General features: G+C 42.8%; 1 protein-coding gene across 9 annotated transcripts in view; it reads right to left on the bottom strand.

Annotated features, from left to right (window-relative positions):
- Positions 1–17,364, bottom strand: part of PTPRA (protein tyrosine phosphatase receptor type A) — a 127,095-nt gene that overhangs the window by 33,651 nt on the left and 76,080 nt on the right. For 8 of the 9 annotated variants that reach the window (XM_069496510.1, XM_069496511.1, XM_069496513.1 and 5 more), the window contains 3 exons: positions 7,653–7,737; positions 6,376–6,449; positions 6,000–6,136 (listed from right to left, as the gene is read on the bottom strand). In XM_069496510.1, the coding sequence (XP_069352611.1) occupies positions 6,000–6,136; positions 6,376–6,449; positions 7,653–7,737 (296 nt within the window). Of the gene's footprint in view, positions 1–5,999; positions 6,137–6,375; positions 6,450–7,652; positions 7,738–17,364 lie in introns of those variants that run through there. The other variant, XM_069496518.1, reaches the window with a different exon arrangement.

Below are 17,364 nucleotides of genomic sequence, written 5' to 3'. Positions count from 1 at the left end.
ACATCGATCTTCTTTTCTATGTTTATAAACCATTTGTATTTCTTCTGTAAATTGCCAATTTTTCTACTGAATTGTTTACCCTTTCCTCATAGGTTTGTAGAAGCTCTTTAAATCGTATGGAAAACTCTTGTTTACCTGTGGCAAATAGGTTCTCCTCATTGGTCACTTTTTAATGGCGTTGTTTGTCATAGAGATGTTTAACATTTTAATATATTTATTATCTACCAATCTTTTCCATTCTGGTGTGTGACTCTTATAGTTAGTTTAGAAAGGCCTTCCCCATATGATGACTATAAAAATATTACTCTATGATAGCAGACACAAATTGTTGTGTTTTCCCTATGTGATATTTCTCCTCTTCCCTTCCAGGGCTGATTGATCCAAGCATAGTCATACCTGACTCACACTTGGGCCAATCAGATTCTCTTTCTCAGGATTTTGAAAACTAGGTGCTTCCCTGGGAGGGTCCAAGAGCCACCACGGTAGTACCTGCTCTGCCCAAGGCCTGGAACTCCAACTCATCTTTTGATTCTGCCAGCTCCTCCAGTGTCTTCCTAAATTGATAGTTCTCTTTGTTTTTTGCTTGAGTTGAGTTGACTTCTCTTGTTTTTAACTTTGGACCTTAAATGACTTAGCAGTTAGTATCTGAGTGGGTTGTAGCTGAGAAACTGTTGGGGGAAATGTGGGTGATGTGAGCTTGTTACTGGGTTCAGATGGAAGGAAAGAGACTGTCAACCAATTTCCAGGATGGGAAAAAGCAAGCCACTCACAGTTCACAGCTATACAACTCTACTTCATTTAATACTTACTATTACCTGGCATGTATTCTAGCTAGTGGTAAAGGTGTGGGAGCGTCCCAATTAAAAGGAGATGAGAAATGTTGAAACCAAGAAGTAAGATTACTTCTGACATTAAGTAACAAACAAGAAAAAGCCCAGCTCCAACATCAAATGTTCACCTCCAAATGACAGCATAAGACTCAGGGCTTTTCTATGACTATAAATGTATTTTGCTAAACCAACTGTTACAATTTCAGGATTTTGCTGGCTACTGAATTTTAATGCCAACAGAATTCACCATCTTTCCTGAGGTGTTCAGGCTTTAAGTGAGACAACTGAAATAATTATGAAGGAAACAGAGTACTTGGAGAAAGGTAACTTCCAAAAATCTCTATTATGCTCTCTACTGCATCTTGCTTTCATGATGAAAACTGCCCCACAGCCCAGGTCTCACTGCTTATGGATAATCAGGATATAAGCATAACATAATCTGGAGAGTAAAATACATAAATAAAGTAGAAAAGCAAAGAGCTAATAAATACTTAGAAGAAATTATGGGAATACACTCAGTTCTGTAATTAAAAATTATAAGAATAGTCATTGATATAGATTTGGGGGATGTCAAACCGAAGAGGAGAGAGGATAACTTTTGGATGAGGCCAAATTTCTAGTTGGTATGGTCAAATGAACTTGTGCAGGTAGCATAACAGCTCAGGCACTGGCCACAGTTCTAAGGCTGGGTTAGGGTGGCCAGTGGAAACCTGGACTGAATGCTGGATTCAGCGAGGTGATAATGAAAAGCCAGAAAATCTCAGCACAAGTAGAGGAGATCAGAGTGGTACATGGGCTCTAAAGGTTCAACCTTTCTACTGATACCTTCAGTATGTCCTTGAGGGAATCCACAACATGTGCTTTGCTGGAGGGTGTGCACCGTTGAGGAAAGTGCTGGAATCTTTCAGAAGTGCTTTCCTGGCAGTCCTCTCCACACTGATATGCTAGTAAAGGGCCTGGCTTCAAAATGGGTTCTTGATCTTAGAGGGTTGGAAGGTGTGTCAGAGGCCACTGGCATTAGGATTCAGAAGTTTCTGGTTGTGAGTAATTCACTGTAAAGCTCCCAATAACGAAAATGGAAGGTAGCTAGCCCAGGTCAGTTTAGGCAGCCTACTAAAGACCACATGCTAGAGAAATAGCCCCTCTCATCCAAGTCCTAGGCCTGGATCATTTCATAGACCCAGAACCCTTTAAAAAGGGAGAGGAAAGTCACCGCCAAGGAAAAACTCTGCCACGGCACATCAACACTCATATATAACCATGAACCTCCCTCTTCATCTTTCCCTAAGAATCTATAGTTATGTACCATGGTAACCGTGAACTAGGTAAAGGGAAATGCATCTTTTGGGGTCTACTGGGTTCCAGCCTTGAGCTAACTAATTCCCGGGATCCCAGAATGTGACCATGATATGCTAATTAGAATGGAGCCTTTGCAGGCCAGGTGATGGAAGGAGTTTTGGCCCCAACTGGCTTCACGTTAGAAGCTACCTATTAAGTGGCAGAATAGCCCACACTGATTCCCTAACCCATTAGATAGGGACCATTACAGAAGGAGCAAATGCAAGCTCCCAGAGCAGTGATCTCTCTTTACCGAAAGTCTAAGTCCCTCGGTGAACTGCATGATCTTAAGTGCTACAGAAAACTTTAAAAGCTGTAGGATCATGATGAGATAATCCATTTACATCTCTGAGTTTAGTGATAGCATAGAGTGAGTGTTCAGCAACTACTAGTATTAGCTATTCTGTTGTTTCATGTTACCTCTCCACACAAGCCACCAAACAGACGAGCATGAAAGACTGACCGTCTTTACGAATGTCAGTGGCCTATGGTAAACTGAATCAGTTGGAGCTGTAGATTTATAGTTGCTTCTCCCAGATGTACTCTCCTTCCTACAGATTAACACGTAACTCCTGGTTATGCTATTAATAGGAGCAAGTGTATGTTGTTTTTAAGTTGTGCAGACTACCTAAGGCAGTTACCCTTTCTCAAGACAGGAGCAGCCTCAGTGATAAATAATCTTGACCTTTCTGTGCTGTGATCTGGTTCATGAGGATTTTGTCTGTTTCACAGGACATCACCCTGACAACTATACCGATAACACCAAGCTGACAGAAATTAAAGAGCAGGAAGTTATGTTATCTTAGATATACATGCTAAGATGTACACAATACAGTGGCCTGCCACCTCAGCCAAGTTTTCTAAAGGTCAAAGACCTTCAGCATGACGGATCTCTCCTCCAACATAAAAGACAATTTGCTGGTCCTTGCCCCAACACCCCTCCCCTGCTTAGGATGAGGAGCGATGCTTCTAGGCCATTTTGGGTTTTGGGTATAGCATACCAGCAGTCAGCCCCCAATCCTTTTGGCACCAGGAGCCAGTTTCATGGAAGACAATTTTTCCATGGACTGAGGGGACGGCTGAGTGTGCTGAGGGTGAGGTGGGGGAGGTGATGTGGAGCTGGCCCACTTCCTAACAGGCCACTGACTGGTACTGGGCCGCGGCCCGGGGTTTGGGGACAATAGGCATATACCATATGCTTGTATCCTGCTCTGACCCATTTATTGAGTGATCTGAAAAGAGAAGGCTCTCCAGATGATCTAGGCCATGGAGATACTGGCTCTGGTAGATTCTATGGGGCTCAAAAGTGCTTGTGGTAAGGCTAAAAAAGGAGGATCATAAAGAAAAACCCTAGGACATGGGGACAAGACCATGCTCCCAGCTTAATATTGGGCTCTAGAGTAGAGACGGTAAGCCTAACCATAAGGCACTAGGTATGCAAATGACTTCAGATCCTCCTCATAAACCAGGTATTATGTGATCCAATTAAGCCAAAAATTTGGACATGCCAAGCAGAATTCCACCATCAACTGGAAGTGATGTGCACAGGATGCCTGCCATACAACCCACTCCCTCAATAGACACTCCTGACTGCCTGCTGACATCAACAGTTGACTGAAGGAAGAAAAAAGTCCACCCTGGCATACAAATGGCTCAATGAGACATGCTGGCCCATGCTGGAAGTAGACTGCTGCGGGGTAACCTACTTAACCAATGGCTCTGAATGAGTATAAACTGGAGCAAGATAGGAAATATTTATGTGTCATGTGAATCCTTACCGGACAGCACTCGTTGCTAAGAACACAGGAGATGATGGTCAGCTCTTTGCTACCCCACTGCTGGCCCAATGAGCTCATAAGCATCGATAGCAGAGCAAATGGCTCTCATCACAATATCTACCTGAATTTACCCACCGTGTCTCCAGGACACTACCACTATCCAGGGATTTACTGGAAGGCCTTTATCATGTGATTTCAGGGAATTTTATCTCCAAACAAAACTCATGGCAATGGGATCACACACTTCATCACCCAGAAGCAGTTGGTACTGCAGATTATGAAACAGTACAATGTCTATCACAGACCCAGGTATAGTGCTGAGGATGGGGTGCTGTCTTGTGGTGTATGATAAATGTTCTCTATCAATAATAAACATTAAATGGTGCTGTTTTTCCAAAAGTCAGAAAAAAGGGTCCAAACTATTCCATTAAACTTTTGCCTGGTAACTGGTCTCCTGCTTCAACTCTTTCTGTCCCCTTCCATTTATTCTCTATATAGTAGTGATTTTCTCACTCTCCACTTCCCTAAGCCCTTCACTAGTGGAGTAGGTATGAGTGGTGATCTACCCACCCCGTAACCATTCCTCCTTTCCCAGAGCTCTTATTCTGTAGGGCTGTCCACCCATGCCCTACATGATCCAGGGATAATAATCTGGATTGTTCTCAGCTAGCCATAGTAACCCTATTTCTCCTTTGCTTGTGACTGGCTTAAGAAAGAGCATGTGACAAGGGAAGTCTCCAGGGAAAATTTCCCAGTCTTCTGGGAAAATTTTCCTGATAAAAGGAAGAAGTGGTCATCCTTTGCCCACTGGACCTTGTTAGAGCTCATGTGATGCCTAGAACTGGGGAAGCCATTGTGGCACCATGAGAGGAACCAGACTACAAGACAAGCTGACACATGGCTTAGTGGAAAGGTATGAAGGAAAGTGATAGTTTAGCAATGATGAATGAACCAACTCTGGAACTGCTCCTCTGCATTCTTAATTCCATTCCCCTCTCCCTAATCATTACCACTTTAGGTCAATCTACCAGCACTTCTGATCTTAACAACTTCTGCAGACCCTAACTATTCCCTGCAACTATTCTGATCTCTCCATAGGCTACTCTCCACACAGAAGCCAGAGTCATCTTTCCAAAATACAGATCTGGTTGGTCCATAGCTTTCTACTTCTCTCATGGAAAGCTACAAGATTGATGGTCTGGCCAGCCTTCTTTGTTTCACCTCTTTCTATTCCCCCGAATCTCTGCCCTTTAGCCATACACATCCCTTCTTTAATTTTTTGAATGTGCCCTTCCCTTACCCACCCTCACTCCTGACAATTTGCTCCTGCTATTTCCAGTGTCTAGAATGTTCCTCACTCCCCTTTCCCAGCCACCCTTATCTATGATTAGGTATCAATTAAAACAACATTTATTCAAAGAATCTCTTCTGACCTGGGATTAGAACTGGTGGTTTACAAACATGTTCCACTTCCTTGTGGGAATTATTAAAAATACAAATCTAAATACTCAAGATGAGACCTGTGTTCTGCAGTCTGCCATGGTCCTCATTTCCAGACTGTGCTACTTTAGACACTCTGAAACCCCTGCTCTATACTCTAAATGGCCATTTCTTAATATGGGCTCCTACAACTATGCACTAGTCCTTTATATCCTGTATTGCTGCTTGGATTTATGTTGTTATTTTTGTTCTTGTTTGTAGGGTTTCCCTACTGGACAGTGAGTTCCTTGAGAGTAGGGATTGGATCTATTTTTGCTCCCTACCATAACCTTGGCAGCTAGACTACTACCTGGCACGTATTAGATGCTTAAACAAAAGAAGTAACAGATGTGATGATGAATAGACAGATGGATGGATGGGTAGATTAGGAAACTGAGGCAAATCTTTTTTCATTTTCTATCCATAATCATACAAGAAGAGAATCCAATAAATTTGGTAAAAACTTCTCACCTCTTAAGCATTAGAAACCTGTTTTCTACCCCATGACTCAAAAGGCCTGACCTTAGGTCTGCCTTCCTCTCAACTGATACGCCACTTTCAACAAAGAACTCACATTAAATTCCTCTCTGAAGAGCTTATTGTCATCAGCCATTCTCCGGTTAATCTCCTCTTCCAGCTTGTCCACAGGCAGGGGTGGGTACTTCCTGTTGGTGCTTGGGGATCTGGCCAGAAGTGGCACACTTTGGGGCTCTGCAGTGCAGAAGAGGGGAAGAGGTCAGTCAGGTGCCCTGGGCGCCCAGCCCCTTTTCTGGTGACAATTGGAGATTGTATCTCATGGATCAAGCCTCCAAGATCTAGGGCTGTTTTCTTCAAGATTTTCCCCCTGCCTTTTTTATAGTCTTGTTTTTTTTTTTAAAGGATGAAGAAACCCCTAATTTCTTGATTTCCCTCCTTGTGAGGGTTCCCCATGCCATTAAGAGGTGCCTTACCCACATCCTCAGCGCGGCCATTGGATAAGCGGAAAGAATTGGAATGGCTCCCAGCTTGCTTGTATTTCTTAAACCTAATGAGAAAATGTTCATAGTGAAAAACGAAGCATAGAGGAGCAAGAGGCAAGTCATTGGCTGTGTATTCCTACTTATCAACACAGCCTTTCTAAATCTCCTTCATCAAATAATCAGGCTCTTTCAGAGACAGGTCACACACATCCTGAGGCAGCTCTATGCCCTGGTGACTGAGTACCCTGGGCTGCTCTTGCTTACCCTCAGCACACTAGAATTCAACCCAGGTAACACCAATAGTATATTCTGGCTGGCACGGCTCCTCTACGCAGCCCTAGTTCCAAGACCCACTAGAGAGCACAGCTGTACCAGGTGGAGAAAGGATGAGTGAGTGGAATGCAGTAGGGGAGATAGGAAGATCTATATCAAACAAAAAATCCTGGTATTTCATCAGTGCAGCCTGGGAGCCCCCAGGGAGAAGTCCAGAGCTTCAGACTGGGTGGGCACAGGTCTGGCCACAAGTCTCCTGCAGAATAATGGGGAGACAAGCCAAATTGTAGGGGGCACACAAGGTTCCCTTCTCTATTCCTGCAGAACAAGAGGGAGCACAGAACAGGTTAAGCCAAAGATAAGTTGGGAGAGCTAAACCCAGTTAGTCAGGGCAGTAGCTTTAGCAGCAAGACAAAAAATGCACCACCCCCTTCTCTCCCTTGGGTTCCCCTTCCTTGCTTCTGCTCGCCATTTGAGTGGTAATGTCTAGAGGACCCTGAAAGAAGGTCAGAAAGAGGAATCCTGTAACTCACATGGTTCAGCACAGCACACCAGGGCCAGGGGTCCCAGAGGGGCTTGGGGACAAAGCCCCAACTAGAAATAAAGTAGGCTTTTGTTGAGCATGTAATCTCACTGAGGCCCTTTTAGGGGTTGCTCAAACAGGGCTAGATCTGAAGATCCTGAAACACCTGTCACTAATAAAACAAACTGTGGCTTCTTACCCCAACCTCCAAACCACCATTTGGGCTTTAGATTGAACTGCAGCTGGGGGACTAGGCTTGGACAGATGGAAAAGGGGAGGATCCAGGGCTTAAGAAAGACTATGTAGAGCTTTTAAACCATTTCTAAGTAGAATTTTAATCTTAGCACTATCATGAGTCATTCCCCCTCTATCCTATTCATTGTTCTTATCCTACTATCTACTGGACTGTGTGGGCTTACTGAGACACTAGGGTATTGAAACAGAGTCTAAGCAGAAGGATCAACATGCTCACCTTAACATGTACAGAACTATGATAATAAACACAATCACTAGCAGAGAAGACAGGGCCACCATCACTGCAATAATTGGCGTCTCATCTGAAATCAAGAGAACAGAATAAGTCATTAATTACCACATAGTGCAATGGAGGGCTCAAGTCAGCTGCTCAGGGAAGCACCCTGATGAGGAAGAAGGGCTCATTCAGTACTTCTGCAGATGGCAGGACATCGAAACACAGACAGAAGAGAGTGTGTGTACCTCCCACTGCCACCCCAGGGCTACCGGCGTGGGGGGCAGCACAGGGCCCAGGGTGACATGCCTATTCCATCTCTGACATACATTTATTTACTGTCTCCCTGCATTAGAATAAAAGCTCTTTGAAGGCAGAGACTTTGTTTCATTCATTGCTGTAATCTTTGAGCACAAAACAGTACTTAGCACATAAAAAGCACTCAAATATCTGGAGGCACAAACACATCCAATCCTAATGGTAGGTTGGGTGTGCAAGGCAAATACCGTACTCTCTCCTAGCCTCAATGGGCTCCATCTAAAGGAAGATGGGAAAGGAAGGGAAAAAGACAATTTTCCTGTCATAAACCCAAATGGCTTCCTGGCACAGAGAATATTGTTCCTGATTAAGACAAGCAAACATCAGACCCTTAGGCACCATGTATCAAAAACGGCTGGAAGCTTCTATACATACCCTGCTCTCCCAGCCACCTCTTGCCAGGATCTTAACTATACCAACATGCAGCTTGGAGATCTCCCTCCATTCCACAGGGCCTGGCTTCCTTTCACCCAGTGCTTGGCCGCATTTCTCATTCAGCCGACTGGGTGCCAACTCATCCTCGTCCACTCTCACTCCCCACCATGAACTACACAACCAGTGTGAGTTTGTACCTATCTTCACCATTTTCCTACCCACTAAAAGAGGGGACACATTCCTCCCACGTAAAGGCCAATCCCATCACGTGTGCTCTGGATTATATCCATTTCTGTCATCTCAAAGATTTCCTGACCTCATTCACCCTCCTCCAGCTACCACCAGTCCCGTGTTATTCTTCTCAGCTGACTTCTCACGACAGTTGTCTAATTTGTTTTCTCGAATTCCTCACCTCTGGGTTCTCCTTAATCTATCTGCTCTGACTCTCACCCTCAGTGCTCTGTTTAAACTGCTCAGCCAGGACACCAACAAATGGAATATTGTCAAACCCAATGTACACATTCCCACCTTCATCTGATTCAACCTCGTAGCAACATTCACTCAAAAAATATTTATGGATCAGCAATTGTATGCCAGACACTGGAAATGGAGAAGCGATCAAGCAGACAAGTGATAGAAAGCTTACGTTCTGTGAGGGAGAAGGAGGACACTGTTCACAAACAAGCCAATACTTAAATTCAGACAGGGACAAGTGCTATGAATGAAAAAAAGCAGGGTAAGGAGATAGAAAGTGACGGGGTTGGGGGGCAGTGATAAAGCGGTTTGGGAAAGTCTCTGAGGAGGCTGTATCTAAGCAGAGCTCTAAATAATGTGAAGAAGTGAACCAAGCAAAGACTTGGGAATTGCAAGCATAATAACCCATAGGAGCTTGATGGGTTTGAGGACTAGTACAAAGGCCAATGTGATAGGAGATGCCAGAGAGGTAGGTGGGCAGGAACTAGCAGATGTAGGGCTTTGTAGTTCATGGTACTGAGTGTGGCTTTAATTCTGAGTGTGATGAGAAACACCATGTGATTGGAGGGCTTCTGAACAGAGGAGAGACATAACCGGATTTACATTCTTTTAAAAGATCAGCTGAACTGACTCATAAGCAGTAGCCATGAAGTGGGAGGTAATCAGGCAGAATGTGGTGTCATAGAAGCCTGGAGCAGAGTTTTTCAAGGAGGGAGTAATCAACTCAAATACTGCCTACAGATTCAGTAGGAAGAGGCAGAAGTAAAACCAGATTTGACAAGATGGCAGCTATTGGTGACCTTTTCAAGGGTGGTTTGAGTAGTGGGTGAGAAAGCCTAAATGGAGTGAAATAAAGATAGAGGAGAAAGTGAGATACTGACTCCTTTTATGAGGACTGTTACCATAAAGAGATGCAGAGGAAAGGAGTGGCAGCTGGAGGGAGGTATGAGGTGGATGGTTGTTTTTTGTTTGTTTCAAAGAGATGGGAGATATTATACCATGCTTTTTTGTTGATGGCAAGTTTTGAACATACTGTGGTAAGCAGCTCTCGTCTTAAAATGAGCATTCAAACTGGTTAATCACTGCTTCCTTTTTTTTTTTTTTTTTTTTTTTTGCAGTGATGCAGTGAAGTAAGCTATCCTTCAAAAACTCCCTCCTCTTTGAAGCACTTTCCTTTCTTGCTTTCTACTACAGAGCAGCCTTCTGATTTTCTCTGAATCTTGGCTGCTCCATCTCAGTGTTCCTTGCTAGTTGTTCCTCTTCCAACACCAGATCTCTAAATATGGGCATTCCTCAGGGTTCTGTCCTTGGTACTCTTCTCTATGTTCTATCTAGTTGACCTGATCAGATAGATGGCCATAAGTACAAATGATATGCTAGCAATTCCCACATTTGCATTGCTTGGTCAGACCTCTCTTCTGAGCTCCAGACTCTCAACTGCCTGTGTGCCACCTCCACTTCAAATTTCACAGGCAACACAAATGTTCTGTGTCTAAAACCTTTTCCTTGGCATTCAGTAGCTAGCACTCTCATCCACCCTGTTGCTCAAGTAAGAAATGTGGAAATCCTTTGTTTCTTCCTCATGCTTATCTTTTACATCCAACCCAGTTGCAAGTAATATATTTTAAGGATATACCTAAAACCTGAAATCTGTCTGTCTTTTCCCATTCTCTACTGTCACCAGTGTAGTTCCAACCTCCATCCTATCTTACCTGGCCTCTGGCCCCTGCCAATCCATTTCCACAAAGCAGACAAGGTGATCTCTAGGAAAGCAAATCAGATCATGTCCTTCTCTTATGTAAAACCTTCCAGTGATTTCCCACACCTGCAGAATGAAATCGAATCTCCTTACCGTGTCCTCGCACAACCTCCCCAATTTAGCCCCTACCTACCTTCTATCTCCTGCGCTCTTTCCTTGCTCTCTAAACTTCAGCCACAGGCATCCTTCCATGCTGAGTTCCTTTATCCTTAGGCCTTTGAACATGTTATTACTTCTGCTTCATATAGCCTCCCTCCATTCTTTGCCTGGCTAACTCCCACTCACCCAGTTCTCATTTTTAAAAATGTGTTACTTTTCCAAGAGGTCTTCTTTGACTTTCTAATACTAAATTAAGATCATACGTCTCCATTTCCTCATCTCTAAAATAAGTTATTCTGAAGATTAAATGGGATCATCCATGTAGAGTTCTTGGCACAGTAACTAGCACACATTGTGTACTCCCCGTCAATGTTAGCTATTATTTTCTATATTATTCTCACAGAGCAAGCACCCTGTTATTTCCCTTGATAATACCTAGCACATGTTGCAACTATATATTTATTTGACTATAGTTGATTAATGAGTGTCCCTCCTTTATACAATAGACTCCACAAGGGTAAGGATTACATATCTGCTTTGTTTCTCACTATATACCTAAAACCTAGCACAGAGTTTAACACACAGTAAGCACTAAACAAATAATGGATTATGTTGAGTGAATGAACAAAAGAATTAGTGATTTATCACTAAATATGTTTTTGTTAAATTCTAATCACAGAGGGAAGTATATCAGGTATTATAAGAAGGTAATTAGAGACATCTGACTTAAGACAGTGGGCTGAATCCATAAATTTACTTCTTCCTTTTCCCCAAAGCACATGGAAATGATATAAGAAATATAAAAATACTAATGAATCAACAACATATCTGAAAGGCAGCAAAGGGTGGCATCTATAGACCAGAAATTTTGAGAGATTTCTGGAAGACAAAACAGAAGGGACTCAGCTTCTGGAGAGGTCAATCAGCCCAGGAAGCTCCAGTTGAAAACTAAGTACTAGTTTTACCAGTTTGGGCCTCAAGCTCAGAGTCAGCTGGGACTGAGGATGAAAGTGAACGTTGGGATATCAGGATGGTATTTAAACAAAGGCCTGCCAACCCAGGGCCAGTACACCCACAGGCTAAATGACAAGCTGGGGTTTTCCATCCAGAATCAGCTAGAAAAACAGAGTGGGGAGTTTGTCACACAGAGTGGTGAGGGTTGTGTTTTTTTTTTGGAAATGATAAGCTGCATATATATATTTTCTCAAATTCACACTAATGACATTTTGGGTTAGATAATTCTCTGTTGTGTGGGTCTGTCGTGTGCACTATAAGATGTTTAACAATATCCTTGGCCTCTAGCTACTAGATGTCAGTAGCAAACCCCCAATTGTGGTGATCAAAAGCATCTCCAAACATTGCTAAATGCCCTGTGGGGGGAAAATTACCCCTAGTTGAGAACCACTGGTCTATAACCCCCCAACTGGATTATTTTAAAGCAAATCTGAGACATATCATTTCAACTGTAACTACTTCAATATGTATCACTAAGAGATAAGGATTCTTTTTTTTTTTTTTTTTGTTGAGACAGAGTCTCACTTTGTTGCCCAGGCTAGAATGAGTGCCGTGGCGTCAGCTTAGCTCACAGCAACCTCAGACTCCTCGGCTTAAGCGATCCTACTGCCTCAGCCTCCCGAGTAGCTGGGACTACAGGCATGCGCCACTATGCCCGGCTAATTTTTTCTATATAAATTTTTAGTTGTCCATATAATGTCTTTCTATTTTTAGTAGAGACGGGGTCTCGCTCTTGCTCAGGCTGGTCTCGAACTCCTGACCTTGAGCGATCCACCCGCCTCGGCCTCCCAGAGTGCTAGGATTACAGGCATGAGCCACCGCGCCCGGCCTAAGGATTCTTAATATAACCATAATACCATTATCCCATTTTAAAAGAAACACCAATTCCTTAATATCATCTAATATTTTTTCAGTTACTATTTAAAGTCCCCTGATTGCCTTATAAATGCCTTTTCTGGTTCCGTTAGAATTGGCACTAGAGTGAGTTTACACATTATACATGATTGCTAGATGTATTAGGTCCACAGAAGGTTTCCTAGTGGGCCCTGAAACCAGAAAAAGAACATGGTAGTGTCTGAGATAACTCTAGGCAGCCACAAGAGAGAAAGAAGGGAAAAAGAAAAAGAAAGGAGGATAACTGTGTCCTGTCCCAAATTCCTGGACCATCACTGAACTGCTGGTTTAGGATATATGTCCCTGTTTTTCCTCCTGAGGGGACACCTACAGTGTACACATTCCAGGCCACTCAATGCTCCAGGGCAAAGGGCAACCAGAGCCCTACAGGTGACCTTAATAAATAGCAAGGAGAACAATAGTAGCCCTGGGAAACAGAAGCAACACAAAAATAGAATAAATCTTTAAAAATACATTGTTAATTTGTGCAAGAGGATACTACAGTGATCTTTTTTTGAAAAGGAGTTGTCTGAGTATTAAGAAAGAGTTCTTAGGAAGTAACAAGATTAGAGGGAAAAGTCTCATTAGAAAGACTGAACAGGAGAACAGACATAACTGAAAACCAAATTAGTAATATGAAAGAGCAAATCATGGGAGCTCCCAGAACATAGAATAAGAGATGAAATTATGAGAGAGAGAAAAGAAACAAGCTTGATAGATCTAGGAGATCTAATATCTATTCAGTAGTACATCCCAAATAAGAAACCAGTAAGGAAGGAGGGAAAGAAATAACACAAGAAAGTTCCCTGAGTTATCAGGCCAAAAGAAACCACCTAGTTTGAGGAGTGATATGGGAAAAAGATGTTTAATTAGATGCATCCTGAAAAAATTCTGAAATTTTGGGTTGAAATCAACCAACCAGCCACAGGCCACTTAAAAAAATGTTCAGTGGAACAGGCCGGGCGTGGTGGCACACGCCTGTAATCCTAGCACTCTGGGAGGCCGAGGCGGGTGGATCGCTCAAGGTCAGGAGTTCGAGACCAGCCTGAGCCAGAGCGAGACCCCGTCTCTACTAAAAATAGAAAGAAATCATCTGGCCAACTAAAATATATATAGAAAAAAATTAGCCGGGCATGGTGGCACATGCCTGTAGTCCCAGCTACTCGGGAGGCTGAGGCAGTAGGATCGCTTAAGCCCAGGAGTTTGAGGTTGCTGTGAGCTAGGCTGACGCCACGGCACTCACTCTAGCCTGGGCAACAAAGCAAGACTCTGTCTCAAAAAAAAAAAAAAAAAAAAAAAATGTTCAGTGGAAGAAAGAAAGACTCCCTACAGAGAAACAATCAGATTCACTTACGATTGCTCATCTAAAACATCATTGCCAGAAATCAATGGTGCACTGTCTACAAAGTTCTTAGGATTTTGAACTTAGAGTTATCTAGCCAAATTTTCATATCATCATGAGGTCAAAAGAAAGCCATTTCCAGAGTATGGGGCTTTAGGGTCTGACAGACCTGGGAGTTCAAATTTCTACTATCCTACTCACTAATAGCGTGACAATCTCTTAGAATCATTCAAGAAATGGAAAGGTAATAGCACTTTCCACCTCTCAGAGTTAATGGGACGTTTAAAAGTCACACTTGCAAAGTGCCTGATATGAATGGAAAAGGATTGGCCTTGGCATCCAGAAGCTCACACACCAGCAGAGAACCTCAGACCAGCTTCCTAGGCTCAGGCAGGTCTTTGTCTAGAATAGGGGCTGGCAAACTACAGTCCAAATCTGGCTCACTGCCTGTTTTTGTACATAAAATTCTACTGGAACACAGCCATGTTCATTAATTTACATATTGTCTATGGCTGCTTTTGCATTATAAAGGCAGAGTGGAGTAGATGCCAGAGAGAGCTCGTAGTCATACAAACTGAAAGTATTTATTATCTGGCCCTTGATAGAAAAACTTTGCCAACCCCTAATCTAGAATGTAATTACCACCTCTCCTCTTACACGATTCTAGCTCAAATATCACCTTTTTTTGGGTAAATCCTTCTCTGATTACTCCCTTTAATGAAACCAATTGCTACTTCCATAACACTATGTACCTACTCTGGTACAACCCTTACCACATTGGATTAAGGTCATTGTTATATATCCACTAAATGATAAATTTTGAAGCCATGATTCAAGGCCACCACACCCCATATTCCTAAGCTCAATATTTATTCTTTCATTCCATAAATAGTATATACTGAGTGACTACTTGTACCAGGCAGGTCCTGAGGATGCAGCATCTTTGCTCATATGAAGCTTATGCTCTAGCGGAGACAGGACAATAAATAAGAAATGTATAACACAGGTAGTGGTAAGTGCCATGAAGAAAAATAAGACTGAAAAAGAGAATGGGGGCCGGGCACGGTGGCTCACGCCTGTAATCCTAGCACTCTGGGAGGCCGAGGCAGGTGAATCGTTTGAGCTCAGGAGTTCGAGACCACCCTGAGCAAGAGCAAGACCCCCGTCTCCACTAAAAACAGAAAGAAATTATATAGACAATTAAAATATATACAGAAAAAATTAGCCAGGCATGGTGGTGCATGCCTGTAGTCCCAGCTACTCGGGAGGCTGAGGCAGAAGGATCGCTTGAGCCCAGGAGTTTGAGGTTGCTGTGAGCTAGGCTGACGCCACAGCACTCTAGCCTGGGCAACAGAGTGAGACTCTGTCTCAAAAAAAAAAAATAAAATAAAATAAAAAAATAAATTAAAAAAAAAAAAGAGAATGGGGGGTTCTATTTAAGATGAGGTGGCCAGGAAAGATCCTGCATGAATGAATTAACGGAGTATCAGAAAGGGCAAGGAAGAGTGCAGTATTGTTTATGACCACTAGGAGAGGTGACAACTACAAGCAATAGGGAAAGGAGGGAGATAGCTACCCAGATAACTTATAAATTAATAAAAATTATCAGTTAATATTTAAACATGTATTTAAATAGTAATGTAAGGCAGGAACAGAGCAAAGCACAAAATCCCATATCATGTAATTATCCTAACAACCCTAAGGTAGATACACCATTATTAAATCTATTTTACAGATAAGGAAACTAACCAAAGATTAAATAACTTGCCTATGATTACACAGCTGCAAATTTAAAGCAAGAAAACAAAGTAAGACTATTGTCCAGACTATCCATAAATTATAGGACCAACAACACTTTTACTCTTACAAGCTTTCAGGCCAGAACAGTCCACCACCATGAAAGCCAGATTTTACCTCTTGACATCAAAATTACACCCATGTTTTTTACATGGTCAGAAGGCAATACAGATAGCAAAGATGTCCCCAGGTCTCTGTGAGGGAAGGAGACTCAGATTTATTAAGGAAATGAGAGAGAACTTACAGTTCCCCATATCAAATCTTAGACTTGGAGATAAGCTCAGGATCAAGTCACCCTCCTAGGGTTCCTCCCAAACTGTATAGATTCATTGCGTTCTCATGCTCAGGACTATCTTAGTCTGGGTCCTCTGAAGAGCTGGGCTCACACAGCGCAGGCTGGTACAAGCAAGGCAGGCACACTGGTCCATTCCACACTGCCTACCCATTCCGCACCAACTTCCATACTAGCAAAGTTTTGCCTCCTAGACTCAGCCTGTGGGCAGGCATTTCAAGACACTAAAATGGGGTTCTAGGACAACAGATGTCCAAGAAAACAAAGGGTCATATCAACCTAAGGGCTCATATGTAAATACGCAAGTAATCTAAGGACTCGAGACACACTCCTGTCAACTACAAAAATAATGAAGTAAATGCCATACACCCATAACCTCAGTTCCTCACACTCACGTATTTATCTCTTCTCCACATTTTAGGCAGTAGTGTCTATCAGCTCTCAAAGGCAGAGTTGTAATGTTGTTTTAAGTGCTTCCAACTGGCTCTAAAAACAGCAAAAGTCATCAAGTTGCCTCTAGGGCACAAACCACTGGGCTGAGCCCAACCACTGTTGTCTTGGGCCAAATTACCATTCAGAAACTTTACTGTCTTTTTTTTTTTTTTTAAGAGACAGGGTCTCACTCTGTCCCCAGGCTGGAGTGGAGTGATCATAGCTCACTGCAGCTCCAAACTCTTGGTCTCAAGTGATCCTTCCACCTCAGCATCCCAAATCATTGGGATTATAGGCGCAGGTTACCAGGCCAGGCTTAGAAACCTTAATTTCTATTACCCACCTATCTTCTCTAAGGCTTCCGGAATTATCTTTCTAAAACCCACTCCCCACCTCACATACATCAACTGTGCACAGTTCTTGAAACATACAACTTGCTCTTTCATACCTCTTTGCTCTTGCCCTATCTGGTGTGTCCTCCTTCCCCAATTTACTATTTTAATTTAAACTGCCCAAAGTTCATCTCTGTGCCTCCCTCCCATTCCCCCAGGTGCAATAAGTCTTCTGAGCTCTTTTGGCACTTTGTGTGGTATACCCAGCAGCATGTACTGAGTGGACTTTGATACCTGGCGTTCACATGTTTCCTGAGATAGGAAGCATTTTTTTTTTCCTGGAATATTTGGCATCTGACAGGCACTGAACGAATGCTGAATGTATTATTAAAGGTGTTAAGGAAAGCCACCAAAAATGGAGTTCACAATAATGCCGCTTACTAAGATAATCCAAAAATACCTCTCTAAACAAGAATGTCAGCCTTTTCTAGACTCGACTCTAGCAAAGTATTGAAGGAGAAAGCCATAGGGAGCAGATCTAGATGATCTGAAATGAGAGCTGAGAAACATTAAGGAGTCTCTGGGGT

This window comes from Eulemur rufifrons, chromosome 20 (genome assembly GCF_041146395.1).
Source record: "Eulemur rufifrons isolate Redbay chromosome 20, OSU_ERuf_1, whole genome shotgun sequence".
Lineage (NCBI taxonomy): Eukaryota > Metazoa > Chordata > Mammalia > Primates > Lemuridae > Eulemur > Eulemur rufifrons.
The sequence above is the reverse complement of the archived record's forward strand: the minus strand, read 5'-3'. Positions and strand labels throughout refer to the sequence as shown.